The sequence below is a fragment of the Gorilla gorilla genome, chromosome 1, assembly GCF_029281585.2.
Source record: "Gorilla gorilla gorilla isolate KB3781 chromosome 1, NHGRI_mGorGor1-v2.1_pri, whole genome shotgun sequence".
Taxonomy (NCBI): domain Eukaryota; kingdom Metazoa; phylum Chordata; class Mammalia; order Primates; family Hominidae; genus Gorilla; species Gorilla gorilla.
In genome coordinates this window covers 154718924-154734597 of record NC_073224.2, presented here as the reverse complement: position 1 = coordinate 154734597, position 15674 = coordinate 154718924, and the positions used below count along the sequence as shown (strand labels likewise).

Below are 15674 nucleotides of genomic sequence, written 5' to 3'. Positions count from 1 at the left end.
AGCCATTCAACAAGTCTCTAGGGAGTTCCAAACTTTCCCACATTTTCCTGTCTTCTTCTGAGCCCTCCAAACATTCCAAGCTCTGCCTTGTACTCAGTTCCAAAGTCGTTTTCACATTTTTGGGTATCTTTTCAGCAGTACCCCACTCTACTGGTACCAATTAACTGTATTAGTCCATTTTCATGCTGCTGATAAAGACATACCAGAGACTGGGCAATTTGCAAAAGAAACAGGTTTAATTGGACTTACAGTTCCACATGGCTGAGGAAGCCTCACAATCATGGCAGAAGGCAAGGAGGAGCAAGACACATCTTATGTGGAGGGCAGCAGGCAGAGAGCTTGTGCAGGGCAACTCCCTGCACTGATGGTTTTTAAAACCATCAGATCTCGTTAAGACTCATTCACTATCATAAGAACAGCACCGGAAAGACCCACCCCCATAATTCAGTCACCACCCATGACACGTGGGAATTGTGGGAATTACAATTCAAGTGAGATTTGGTTGGGGACACAGCCAAACCAGATCAGGATCTCAACATGTTGCCCAGGCTTAACTTAAAGTGGAGGAAACAATCAGAAGTTATCAAGTGACTCGATTCTCTAAAATGAAAGATACTTGGACAGATGATTTTTCTTACGTATATGGATTTTTAAGACTTTTCCCCACTAGGTTTCCACTAGCTCAACCAAACTTCACCTCAGTACCCACATGAACACTTGTGCAAACATGTTCCCAGGACATCTCTAAAGGGGAAAATAATCTATTCTCTAATGTGATGATGAATGTAGAGTGATATGACAGTCCATTTTCCAACCAGGAGATACAAATGGCTGAGTCAGACTTGCTCCAAAATATTTAGCCTCTTCCCTAAGTCCTGTCTTCCTCCTCATACAACATACTCTGCACATCTCCCAGGAAAAAGAGAAAAAAGTTTGCTTTCATGCTAACTTAAGAACCTTGCAATATTTCAGTAACTTCTGAGATATTTGCTCCACCAACACATGCATCCAAATTTTAGATTTCTCCAGAGCTTGGGAATCACAACTTCACAAATATAACTTGATTTGGTTGTGTTTGGTGTCATGTACATACTATGGTCTTGCTTTATCACTTGATGCCACTCCTTAGTATATGATACCACAGATTTCCAAATTCATTACAAAGACTACGATCTTAAAAAAACATATTCTTGCTTTAGCAATTACTTCAATTTTGGGATTCATATATTTGCAAACCTAGAGGATGGGCAGCTATAGAATTGGTTTTTCTAAACTCGAGATATACTGGAAGCCATCATGCTGTTATGGACCTTCATTCCACAAAGCACCATGGCAGGTGCAATCACTCTTAATGACTTTTATGAATTTTAATCTACTTGATACACATGCCTAAGTAAACAAATCTTGCGTAATTGTTCAAATTTTATCTTCCACAATGGGGAAAAACAGATTAAAAAAAATACTCAGATTATGTCTTTTTCTAAATTATTTTTTGTAAAGATGAGGTCTTATCATGTTGTCTAGGCTGGTCTCCAACTCTTGGCCTCAAGCTATCCTCCCACCTTGGCCTCCCAAAGTGCTGGGATTACAAGCATAAGCCACCATGCTTGGCTGTCTTGTTCTTATACACTGAATGTGCACTGTTCTGTAATTCTTATCTCTTAAGGGCTTCAGATTCATGGAAAGATTGATGCAGAGTGTAACCTTTTTATTGTTCAAAATGCTACAAATAACTGCATTTTGGAACTCAAAGATCACACCTTCCCAACTACTTCTTGTTCATTTTAGTATTACTATACGCAAAGCATTAAAACAGAAGCTGGGTAGAGAAAACATGTAGAAGTAGGGTTACCAGATAAAAGATGTCCAGTTAAATTTGAATTTCAGATAAACACATTTTTTGTATATGTCCTGAATATTAAATATACTAAAACATTATTTATCTGAAATTCAAATTTAACTGAATGTCCTGTAAACTTACAATTTAATAAAGAAATTAATGAATAACCATAAAGCACAGATGACAAGTACAGTCATCCAATCAGGAGAGGAAAAGATCTCCACTAACAGATCTCCAGGTACAACAGAAAAGTACCTGGAAGAGATGACAATTGATGTCATTCCTGAAAGATGACTAAATTTTGACTGGTGGACAGGTGGTTTAATGTGATGATTTTGAGGTTCAAGTGTCCCAAGTGAAATTCCAAATGAATCACTCACTAGCTGTGTAACATTAGACAAGCTACTCAAGCACTCTTTATTATAAAATGAGAATACTAATAATACCTTGCTAGGTTGCTTAAGGATCAGAGAAAATATATGCACAAAGCACCTGGAACACAGGAGGCACTCTTTAAATGGTAATACTTCTTATTACAACTTAAAATGTCACACGACAAATAGGGTACTTGTCACAGACAAACATTCAAATGTTAATGTTATACAGTAATAGTAATATTGAATAAGTAATTTTATTTCCATGATCTATTTACACTGTACAAAGACTGTTGAAAAGCACCCTACAAGTTCACAGTACATTACAATATATTTACTTTAAAAATATATTCCTTTATAAAAGGTTTACAGAACATTGGCATGTCAACATGTGACAAAACTCTCAAAGCATGTCACCAATTCTGTGAGAGCAAGAATGCATCCAAGTGTTATCAATTTCACAATCGCAAGTCACCAGTTGAGTTTTAAATACATACATGTTTTAAATAAAAAAAGAATTCTATAGTGGAAAGTTCTTGAGGCAATACTTATTAGTTCATTAACGTATGCACTTTCATGGAGATGTGGCATAATAACCCACAATATCAACTTAATCTGTCCAAAGAAACATTTCAACAAGTTTAGCAGTACAGAAATTCTGGTCATTTGTTTCTACTTTTTCTTCTTTGCTGGTTCTCCTGGCTCTACTTTGCGCTTTTTAGAAGTATGCTCATCTTTTTCATCATCTTTAAATAGAAAAGGAAGAGTTTCAATCAGTAATTTTAAAAAACCCAACATGTTAAGCATTAAAATTTCACTGGCTTTATACCAAAATTATTACCCTCATCAACTAATGTTTATCTCAGAGTTTCCCAATAAAAAACAAGAATTAACTTTTAGAGCTCTGATTTTTAAATGCAAGTGAAAGTGAGCAATTTTTTTTTTTTCAATTGCAGCCATACAAAATTCACAAAGTAACTCTTTAGGTGCTATACTAAGGTAGCTTAAAATAAGTGACTTTACTTCCCCCAAATCAGACTTTTGAAAAAGGCTCCCAAATACTCAGCAAGCTTGTCCAACCTGCCTTATTTGTTGTTGTTGTTCTGTTTTGTTTTAGGCTTTTAGCAGCCTGAAGCCATGGTTTTTAGTTTCTGTCTCTAGTGATAAGCAGAAAAGAAGGATGATGAAGGGGCTTTATTGGCCCAACCAATAACAGAAACTAAGAACTCATGACTGTATTCTCTCCCTTGGACACCACTGCATGATAGTATTTACATTGTATATATTAAAATACAATCAATGCTTTGTAAGAATGGAGCATATTGTTTTCTTTTTACAAAAAATAGGTATCACTCTAACGATGACATTATTTAAGTGGCTATCAGCTGTCCTTTTCCTTTCAATCTGCTTTCTCTCCTCCAAAAACAACTTCTTCTGCCCCATCACCTTCTCCACCCACCCCAAATCCTTATTTTGAGGTTAAAATGCACTCACAAGTAGGTTTCCCCAAACCTCTATTTGGAATTTTATTCTAGTAAGTTCTAATTCCCATCCCCGCCCTCTCCATCCCCACTCCTAGGATGGCCAGAACATTTTAATGGCAACAGAAAAATACATATCTTCCTACTTCATATTATGGAGAATTTGGAGAGGGGAGGGAGGTTAGAGAAGAGCCTTACATTAAAACAATGTTCTTTACACCTTTCCAAAATGTTAATAGTATCTGTAGCCACAGAAAATTTCCAATTCATAAAAATGCTGTCAAACCTGGAAAAGTGAACTCTTTTATTCTATTTTAAAAAATCCAACTACATCGTTAAAAAAAAAAATACAGGGTAGCACAGACTAGTTGCTAATTCCATCTCCCTAAGCAAATGTGTGGTATTAAGAACTCCATATAGACAGAGTAACATGGAAAAGATGTTATGATTTATAAAATACAAATTTATTTGGAGCACATTACTAATTAATTGTAGCGTTTGACTTTATTTTCTTGATTAACAGATACTCAAAAAGTTCAACAGGTTATCATGTGGAGATCTATAAAATATCTTGATATTGAAAGGAGCCTTCATTATTAAAAAATGTGAGGAACTACTGACATCAAATCATAAATTCCTTGAAGGAAATATTAAAATCTTAAGCCTTCAATTCCCTTCTGCTAACTGTACCATAATCAGAATATCTCATTTATTGATGCAGATAACAATCAATACCATTCATCTTCACTCCCCTTCAAGCACAGCACGGTGATGTTATTCACATGCTTCACAGAGCACTATGGATTTATGTAGGCAGTGGAATAAAATACAATTCAGATCAACTCACCCCAGGAATTTACAAATCAAAGTTTTAATCAGTAGTTCATCATGTTCACACAAAAACACTGGCTCCACAAACCAAATAACATGGTATACCACCAAAACAAGACAAACCTTTTGCTTTTTTTTTTTTTTTTGAGATGGAGTCTTGCTCTGTTGCCCAGGCTGGAAGGCAGTGGCACCATCTCAGCTCATTGTAAGCTCCACCTCCCGGGTTCACGCCATTCTCCTGCCTCAGCCTCCCAAGCAGCTGGGACTACAGGTGCCCGCCATCACACCCAGCTAATTTTTTGTATTTTTAGTAGAGACGGGGTTTCACGGTGTTAACCAGGATGGTCTCTATCTCCTGACCTCGTGATCCACCCACCTCGGCCTCCCAAAGTGCTGGGATTACAGGCATGAGCCACCGCACCCGGCACCTTTTGCTTTTTAATGAGTTAATTATCACTAAGCTCCTCTTTTGAGATTTTCAGTAGTGATAATATAAAAATGGAAAGTACTAAGTTTACTATAATATTCACTATGCATTAACATACATTTAGAAGATGATACTGAGATATTTTTGCTTTTAATTTGCCACTTATTACAAGTAAATTAACTGAATAACAAAACCACAAACTACTGAAGTTAAAAAGTAACTGGCTATCAGTGATTTCAGCAGAAGTGCTATGCCATCTAGTGTCATGACAAGGCATTGCTTTATAAACTAGAGTAGGGGAAAAAATCTGAGCAATGTTCGTTTATCAACTTTATTGAGCTTTTTTACTTGGTCTCATATAGCATAGATGTACTGGTAAGGAAACAATTTTTTTATTATGGAACTCAAATCACTCAAGTTAAGTAAGTTTAACTTATCAATATACAAGCTTTCTAAATTCTAAAAAGTGTAAACTAAAAATCACTATATTAATTATGCTTTTACAATTAATTATTATACATGTCAATAAAGCTACAACTAATAACTAAGCTTTGCTTACCTACATTTTGCAACCACTAAAACCAGAAGTGGCAGGGTGCGGTGGCTCACGCCTGTAATCCCGGCACTTTGGGAGGCTGAAGCGGGCGGATCACGAGGTCAGGAGATCGAGACCACCCTGGCCAACATGCTGAAACCCCGTCTCCACTAAAAATACAAAAATTAGCTGGGCGTGGTGGCGTGTGCCTGTAGTCCCAGCTACTTGGCAGGCTGAGGCAGGAGAATCGCTTGAACCCGGGAGGCGGAGGTTGCAGTGAGCCGAGATCACACCATTGCACTCCAGCCTGGGCGACAGAGCGAGACTCCATCTCAAAAAAAAAACAAACCCGAAGTGCTGATAAGCAGCAAGACCCAATGATGAGTTCTGAACCTTTCCCAGCTCTTCCTCTAAAGTAACTGGAAGACGTTAACCGGCAATAAAAGGCCAAAGGGCAGAATAGGGAAGCAAAATAAAAAAGTCACTCGCTAATCTAAAATTTGGATAAGAGTGTAGAGTTTCTGATATATATTTTATGAATGAAAAAGAAAGGCTAAAACATTATGACATAAATTGATTTTACAGTGGGTTTATGATATAGGAATCTGAAAATCACTTCTAAAAAATGGGTCTGTTATTTGATTTTGCCTGTATTTGTTTTCCAATAAAGGACCATCATGTGATCAAAAAGACAGAAATTATCTCTGTGAATAGCAGTGTTACTTGCAACATATTTGGAACTCCTTCTAACTTAACTCAAAAGCTAAGCTAGAAAAAGATAATTCTTTCTTGCTTGCTTGCCCTGGTGTATAATCCTGGTTTTTTCCATATAACTACAAAGATGTGAGAGCACCAGCCTATGGAAATCTAGTTTGAGTATCAACCCTAGTATCTTTACTGCCATTCGCCCTACAGAAGAATAGCTATATCTCACTGTTGAGAAATGGCTATTCATCAGGAGACCAAATCTCAGTTTAATAAGGCATAATTTCTATTTAAAGGTCTGGATTTGAATGCCTACTACTCTGCCTCTTCTTTAGCTGCGTGAATGAATTTGGGTAAAGTCCCTAATCTCAGATTGTTTTATCATCTGTAAAACAGTAATAATGAGTCATGTAGCACTTCTGTATCAGGTTGCTCGGAGTAATAAATTATAAAACTGTGAAAGTGCCTATTTTAGAATTTGGCATTTTCTAGTTTGTGACCTTGGACAAGTTATGTAAGCTATCATTTCCACATTTCTCTATCTCATTTCACAAGGTGTTGTAATAAAGATTATTTAAGCAAATATATTTTTACTAATTATGAAAAGGAATGGCCGGGCACGGTGGCTCACGCCTGTAATCCCAGCACTTTGGGAGGCCAAGGCGGACGAGGTCAGGAGATCCAGACCATCCTGGCTAACACGGTGAAACCCCGTCTCTACTAAAAATACAAAAAAATTAGCCGGGCGTGGGACGCCTGTAGTCCCAGCTACTCGGGAGGCTGAGGCGGGAGAATGGCGTGAACCCGGGAGGCGGAGCTTGCAGTGAGCCGAGATGGAGCCACTGCACTCCAGCCTGGGCGACTGAGGGAGACTCCGTCTCAAAAAAAAAAAAAAAAAGAAAACAAAAAGATTGTACAATATGAGATATTATAAATATTTACATCATTTAAGGTCTGCAAAAAGATGCTACTTACTGAAGATGCTCCTTCATTAGTGACTAATACATATTGGAAGTCAGCAAAAGTAATGGAAAAGCTAGGTAGAATCAAAACTAAAGAAAGAACTGCCAGTCAGTTCTCCTTTCTCTTAAAACATCACTCCCTGCATGACTGTTAAAAACGGGCTAAGTAGCCCTTGTTTTGTGGGAAGATCAGAAATCTGTTTAACAAAAATGGCATGCTTTCTTAAAAATAATGGTCCAAAACATTAGTTAAATTCAACAATTACTGAATACTTACAATGTACTCGATACAAACAAACACTTCAAATCCTGCTGTTTGAGGAACTCATCATAAAGCAGACAGACTTTTAAAAAAATCACATACAAGTGATGAGGGCAATCAACAGCATTAGCATAAACAAGGTACAAAGGAGCAAATAATTATTAGAGGTGATACCTGAGATTTTTTCTTTTGATTTGGATTTTGAAGGATGAATTAGTTTACTAGCCAGAGATAAGAAAGAACACTAAAGAATAAGGTGCAACGTATACTGAAAGGCAGGGAACCATACAATTCAGTTCTGGATTTCAAGATCTTCAAGTGCTAGAAAGGGGCCATTAAAAATGACTGTGGACAGGGAGAAAGGGCCTATTAATACAAGGCCTTGACTTTATCCCGTTGAAGGGTTTTAAGCAGGCAAGTTATATAATCAGATACGACTTTTAGAAACTCAACACTAGCTGCAGTGAAGGATGGTACAGATTGGATAAGAGTGTGTAGGCAAAGATTACTGTGACAGTCCAAGTAAGAGACGAAATCATGCTATTATGAACTAAAGTAAAACAACTCAGTCATTATCTTCCTATTACTGTGTAGTAATGCTCAGTTAAATTCATTTTGTCATACTAATTTTAGCTCTGAAGCACAACTGCTTTAATAGAAAATGAAGCCTTCGGCCGGAAGCGGTGGCTTACGCCTGTAAATCCCAACACTTTGGGAGGCCGAGGCAGGTGGATCACCTGAGGTCAGGAGTTCAAGACCAGCCTGACCAACATGGTGAAACCCCACCTCTACAAAAGAAAAAAACAAAAAAAAAAAACAAAAAAAAACAAAACTAGCCCGGCGTGGTGGCAGGCGCCTGTAATCCCAGCTACTTGGAGGCTGAGGCAGGATAATCGCTTGAACCTGGGAGGTGGAGGTCGCAGTGAGCTGAGATGACGCCATTGCACTCCAGCCTGGGCAACAAGAGCGAAATGCTGTCTCAAAAAAAAAAAAAAAAGAAAAGAAAAGAAAAAAAGAAAAAGAAAAAAAAAAGAAAATTAAGCCTTCAGTACTTTGTAGCTACAGTCACAAGAAACCATGAATTGATTTGTGTTGTTCTAATAAGGCATCATAAATCAGACCACTGGATATCAGATATTTTACTTTAAAGCCTGAATAATTTATGATCTTTCACTAAAATACAGCAACTACTACTAGCTGAGCTATCAGAGACTTCATGTTAAAGCCAAATATATATGATCTTTCTCAAAAGCAGAGCAGTAAGTATCCAAAGACCATCAAATTAGTTTGCCAATTCGCTAGATTTAATTTTCATTCATTAAATATCTCATTCTTTTTAAGCCCATCACGGGGATCAAAATAGACCACCATCGGATTCTGACTTTCCTTACCTGATTCCAACGTCTCCTCCCCTTCTGGTAGAAGCCTAGCTTTCTTAGCATTCTGTGGAGCATCATCACCATTGTCCTCATATATGTTAGACCATTTTATTGCCATGTCAAGCTCTGGAGGCGGAGGCTTCTTCTCAGTGATGTAGGTCTCAGGAGGTGGTACATAATTTGACTTCCATATTTTGAATTCCTTTGGAGGCTGTTAAGCAAGCACATTAAGAAGCACTGTGACGAACCGAGGTTCCTACGATGGACGTGGGCACATGCAACTCCCTGCCGTTCGCTTATCGTTCAGGCTGACTTTTTTTTTCTTTAAGGTTGAAAGACACATTTTTCCATCAAAATCACAATACTGTTAAGTGAAAAGCCAAAGGGTTCCCTATATGAATAAAGCTAATAACTTTTAGTTACCAAAGAAGAATCCAGTCTCAGAGATACTACGCCAAGGCTGACCCCTTCAGGAGGCTGCAGCAGACACTGTCTTGGAGGCAGCACCGCAGGCACTTCGGCGTCAAAGGGAAGGGGTCTCAGGGAGAAGCTGCAGCGGGGGGGGCGGGGGAGTCACCACTGTTAGTCCTCGCCGCGCGGGGTCGGGGCACCGAGCGCGGAGGTTTGGGTCTCCTCACAAGGGGCGGGGCTGCGGGTCCGGTCTAACACCCACCAGGCGGGGGGAGGGGGCCAGGTTTCCCAGGGCTTGAGGTGGGAGGGGGTGGTGCGGCATCCCGCGGGGGTGACTGCGTGTGGGGGAATGGACAGCAGGTCCCCAGCAGGGGGCTCAGGAGAAAGGGGGCGCAGGCCGGGGCCGAGACCTAGAAACGGGGTCGGGGACCTCACCTCCTCAGGCGCCTTGACGACGTGCCTCTCCCAGTCTATCTGTTTGTTGAGCGGATTGTAGAGAAAGGCCGGGCGAGTCACGCTCCTAAACAGCTCGTCAGGTCCCGGGAGCCGCTTCTCCGCCTTGTTCCTACAGCCGCCCGCCGACTTCGCCGGATCCGGGGTTCTGCGACTCGTCTCCTCCGGCTCGATGTTATCCTCCTCGTCCGAGGAGCCTGAGCTGCTGCTCCCGTATGCCGCGAAATAGCTCAGAGGGTCCTTCTCCTCCGCTGCCATGACGGCTGCGAGCAACAACCCAGCACTCCGCCGGAAGCCGGAAACCGGAAGCCACCCCAGGGCCCGCCCCGCGCGTGGCCCCGCCCCAACTCTTACAAATATGCCTGCAGTCTGCGCCCCCTGGCGGTTGCGCCACGCTCCTGCTCCCCCTCGGAGGGGCTGAGGCTGGAGGCGGGCCCGGCACGTTCCCAAGCAGGGGCAGGGGCTGCTTTTACTCATTTCTGAGGAGCTCTGAGAAGGGACGAAGTTCTGAGCCAGGGATCCTAGCCAAACTTCCTGCATTCGATAGCATTTACCAAAGGCATAGAAGACCTAAGAATTTTGTCTTTTCGCTGTCACTCCACTTTAGCCCTTGCCCAGAGAGGGTAGGATTTTTTCCTGATCCACTGCATCTCGTCTTCCAAATAAAAATTACTCTCAGTGTGTTTCCCTAGGTTGTCATGGAAGACCTCTAGGGGTGGTGGACTTCCCAAGCCAAGAACCAAATCATTTCCTGCTTGACCTCATTCAGGTGCGCTCTGAATAGCTTTGATAAAACTCCTCTTGGATCATAGCCTACCACTCGGGTCGTCCAAACTCTCTGGCTTCTCATTGTCAGCCTCTTCTCCGCCTGCTTTGCTCCATATGGCCCTTAAATGTTGATGTTTCCCAACATATTGTGCTATCTTTCAGTGATGCTTCTAACATTTTAAAGGGCATTACAAAGTTGCAAGTCAGCCCATCCCTTTCCACCTCATTAACTACTTTATGCTACGATTCCCAAATCTGGGTGTCTAATCCCAATCTTTCCACCCAAACTCTAGACCCGACCACCACCTGGATCTTATATTTTCCATATGGTATCCTTCTGGGGCCTCAAATACCCACCTATTGGAACCGTAATCTGTCTTTTCATATAATTTTTCTCTGCATTTTTGTTCCTTCTTTTGGTAAATGGTGTAACCATATGCCTAGTATTCAGGGAAACTAGAACTCTTTGACTCCTTCTGGTGAACTAGATGGGAATGACACCCAAATGAAGTTGTTATCAGTGTATTTAGATTTCACTTAAGGATGCCTGCTCGTTTAGATGATACTCACACTCACACATAACTTGCCATTCCTCCCTGGAAGTAGGCTCCAGGGCAGAGTTATATAACTATCTTGTTCACTCCCTCTTTGCTGTGGTACGATGTCTATGAGCTCCTTGAGGGGAGGAGCTGGACTGTGCTTTGCTCATTTTTAGATTCCTACTACCCAGCGCAGTGCTTGTCACAGAGCAGATGGTTAATAAATATTTTTGGATTATAGTAATTTATGATGGTGTGGGTCTAGATAAGTGTTTCTCGAGTTTTCCCATCCAGGTTCCTATGTTGGCAGAGGAAAGTGATGGTCTCAAAGTGCAAAGTTTGGGAGTCCCCAAAACCATCCTCACTCCTGACACCAATTTCAGGTTTTGCAAAGTTCAGACTGCCTTCAGGGTGGTTTGATAATTTACTAGAAGGACTCACAGAACTCACTGCAAGCCATTATACTCATGGTTACAGTTTATTACAGCAAAATAATACAGGCAGGGGGAAAAAACCAAACAGCCAAGGGAAGAGGCACACGGTGCAGAGTTCCACATTCAAAGCTTCCAGTTGTCGTCTCCTAGTGGAATTGTGAACAGTATGAACTTCTCGTGGCAGAGACACGTGACAGTATGCATGGAATACTGCCATCCAGAGAAACTCACCTGAGCCTTGTTGTCCAGAGTTTTTATTGGGGCTTGGCCATATAGACACAGTTAATCGCCCACGAGTGACCTCGGTCTCCAGTTCCTCCAGAAGCTGAGCTGATACATTGTGACCCAAAGTCCCATGGGCATACATATTTATTTTTCTTAATATAAGATCTTGAAAATGTATGGAACTTTTGCATGGTTGTGTTTAATAAAGCTCTTTTATTTTAATAGACAAAAATATTTAGACTTACTTATTACTGAGTAAAACTGACACTCTGAGTGACTTTTAAAATGGGCTCACTGTTGAATGCCTCAGAGATTGAGGTACTCAGTTTGAGCAACATGAGTTCTTGTTATCAAACCATCAGGGGTCTCTGTGAGACTTGGTCCAAAGACCACTTCTTACTTGACCTTTCAACAAGATAGGTGCCTTCTTGAAATGCTTTTATCTTGCCTTTCACTAGATCATACACTTTAGTTCTCTTCCTATTTCACAGGGCCCTTTTCAGTTTTCTCTGTTGTCTTCTCTGTATCACCTCTAGATGCAGAAGCACCTCAGGCTCAGTTCTGAGCCTTCCTCTCTTTTTTGTCTACCCTCCATTTCAAGGCAAACTCACCAAGTTCCAAGGTTTTAAATATTAGTTTATGCTAATAACTCCCACATTTACATAACTGGTCCACAAGTCTTCCTGAACACCAAACTCCTGCATGCAATTTCCTACTTCAATGTCTCAGAAGCTCCTCAAACTTAGCATTTTTGTAGCAGATTGTCTACAAAGATAGCTGCCAACAATTCTTCTTGTCTCATGTTTCCTAATGATTTGAGTCAGGTTATGAATCTTTGGCAAGAATATTATGAAAGTGGTATTACGGTCTTCTCATTGCCTTCTATCAGAAGGCACATGATTTCAGTTTGTCGTGGCACTGATGATTTTACCTTTGATTTCTTGTTTAAGGTTGTATCTGCCAGGCTTCTCCACTGTAGTTACTTTTTTCCTCCTTTGTAAATAAGTATTTTTGTAAGGAGGTATTTAAAGACTATGTCAACATCACATTCTGCTTCAAATTATTTGTTTATTTATTCATTTTGCTTGAGACAGAGTCTCGCTCCATCACTCAGCTGGAGTCATCTCAGCTCACTGCAACCTCCACTTCCCAGGTTCAAATGATTCTTGTGCCTCAGCCTCTTGAGTAGCTGAGATTAAGGCACCTGCCACCGTGCCTGGCTAATTTTTGTATTTTTAGTAGAGACAGGGTTTCCCCATGTTGGCCAAGCTGGTCTGGAACTCCTGGGCTCAAGTGATCTGCCCACCTTGGCCTCCCAAAGTGTTGGGATTACATGCGTGAGCCATCATGCCTAGACTGTTCATTTATTTATATTAGCATTGACCCATGGTTTATCAAATGAGTTATAATCCATTATTATTTATTTTGATGTTGAAATTGTCTCTGATTTGGCCAATGGGAGCCCCTTCAAGCAGGCTTCTGTGTCCTTTGGACATGTCCTCCTCAAGATTCTTTGATCACTTGTCTGCTTCCTGGAACAAGATGTTTCAGGCTCATCTTATACTTTGCCTTGGAATTAGCCATTTCCAAGGAACTTTGATTCCTTTTAATGGAGAATGGGTATTTAGAAGCCAAGGTCTGGGTGCTAGGTGAGCTCATTGCTAATAAGGTGTTAATGTTTCCAGGTTCTCTCACTAATTCATTCCCACCTCAGGGCTTCTGATCTCAATGTTACTTCTGCCTGGAACTCTTCCCTCTAGAACTTCCCATGGCTGGCTCCTTTTTTATGAGTTAGGTCTCTGCTCAAAGCCTCACCTGCTCTGAGAAGCCTTCTACAATAATACTATCAAGTATCTTTCAAGTTACTTTTTAACTCATGCCTTATTTTGTCTCCATGGTAACTAGAATTATCTTAGTTTTCTTTATTTTTGGACTCTCTCCCACAATGAAAACATGAGTTGTATGAGAACACAGGCTTAAGAGTCAAACAGCCCTGGATTTTAATCCTAAAGAGCTGTGTGATTTTAAATCATTGACTTTATTTTGAGTTTGTTTCTCAACTGTAAAAAAAAAAAAGTGACAATAAAACCTTCCTTGCAGGGTTATTAGGATTAAAAAACAAGAAACAAGATCACACATGCGGAAACACTAAACTCATTATTTGGCATCTAGTAAGGCTGTGGATTCCAAATTTTGTTGCCCACTGAAAATCACCTGGAAATCTGATGCCTGGCTTCCACAACCAAACATTGTGATTTATTGGGTATGGGGTACAGCCTGGAGATAGGGATCTTTAAGCGCTCCCCAGTTGATTGTAAAATGGACAGCAAAATTTGGGAACCATTGCAATAAAGAACTATTTCTGGTAATTAAACAGTATGGCAAATTCAGCATGATTTTAGCAGCAGCACTCAAGTTTTTTTATATATTATCTATCCTTAAGTTCAGCTCTCCTTTCAGAAAGCCCTCATAAGATTACATTTAAAAACTGTAAATCAGTTTGCTTCTTGGTTTGCTTTTTCTCCAAAGTCAACAGTGGACATATTTATCCAATGATACAATATAAGACTAGAGTGTGAAACTTCCACCTCCTTTTTACATTGCTTAGGTAAAAAGATGGTAGCTGTAAGACTTGATTTCTACCTCATACCATACACAAAAATTACTTTGAAATGGTTCATAGAGCTAAATGAGGAACTAAAACAACTTCTAGAAGAAAGCATAGAATATCATCAGGATGTTGAGATGGGAAAAATTTCTTAAACAAGAGACAAAAATCACTAGCCATGAGAAAAAATGTGATAAATTGGATTTAAAATAAAAAACTATTTATGAAAACAAATAAACAAAAAACTGCCATTATCCTGGCCTGCCCCTATTTTACCAGTGTTTGACATTGCACACAATGAGTGACATGCTGACTAAAGACGAATCACCTCTTCAAAAGTGAACTCTCGCTCTCCTGCAAGTAGTGAATTATGTCAATTGATTGTTCAGTCACAGACAGAACTCCTTGCTCTACTCTTTCTCCCCCTCTCACTAGTGAACTTGGCAAGTTTTTAAAAGTAAACAAACAAATAAAGTGAACTCATCATGAAAAGACCTGGAAGAATTCTGATGCATATTGATAAGAGAAAGAAGCCAGTCTGAAAAAAGCTACATACTATGATTCCAACTGTATAACATTCTGGGAAAGATGAAACTACAGAGACAATAAAAAGATAAGTGGTTGCCAGGGTTGGGAGTGAGATGAGAGGGAGGAAGGTATGAATAGGTAGAGCACATGAGCTTTTGAAGGCAGTGAAATTATTCTGCATAATGGCAGATACATGACATTACACATTTGTCAAAACCCACTGGACTGTGTAACACAAAAAGTGAACCCTAATGTGAACAACGGACTTTGGATTAATAATAGTATCAAGATTCACTCATCAGGCTGGGTGTGGTGAAACACACCTGTAATCCTAGCACTTTGGGAGGCTGAGGCAGGTGGATCACCTGAGGTCTGGATTTCAAGACCAGCCTGGCCAACATGGTGAAACCCTGTCTCCACTAAAAATACAAAAATTAGCCAGGCGTGGGGGCACGTGCCTATAATCCCAGCTACTTTGGAGGCTGAGGCAGGAGAATCACTTGTACCTGGGAGGTGGAGGTTGCAGTGAGCCGACATTGCACCACTGCACTCCAGCCTGGGTGACAGAGCCAGACTCCATCTCAAAAAAAAAAAAAAAAAAAGATTGGCCGGGTGTGGTGGCTCATGCCTGTAATCCCAGCACTTTGGGAGGCCAAGGTGGGCAGATCACTAGGTCAGGAGATTCAGACCATCCTGGCTAACACAGTGAAACCCCGTCTCCACTAAAAATACAAAAAATTAGCCGGGCGTGGTGGCAGGCGCCTGTAATCTCAGCTACTCGGGAGGCTGAGGCAGGAGAACGGCATGAACCTGGGAGGCAGAGCTTGCAGTGAGCTGAGATCATGCCACTGCACTCCAGCCTGGGTGACAGAGCGAGACTCTGTCTCAAAAAACAAACAAACAAAACAAAAA

General features: G+C 40.6%; 1 protein-coding gene across 1 annotated transcript; it reads right to left on the bottom strand.

Moving 5' to 3' along the window:
* Positions 1–217: 217 nt before the first annotated feature.
* Positions 218–9981, bottom strand: C1H1orf52 (chromosome 1 C1orf52 homolog). The gene is made up of 3 exons (XM_004026063.5): positions 9643–9981; positions 8809–9007; positions 218–2960 (listed from the first exon to the last, which is right to left on the bottom strand). Exons 1-3 carry the CDS (start codon positions 9916–9918, stop codon positions 2887–2889), a joined length of 549 nt encoding a protein of 182 aa, XP_004026112.1. The 5' UTR covers positions 9919–9981; the 3' UTR covers positions 218–2886.
* Between the last annotated feature and the right edge of the window lie 5693 nt (positions 9982–15674).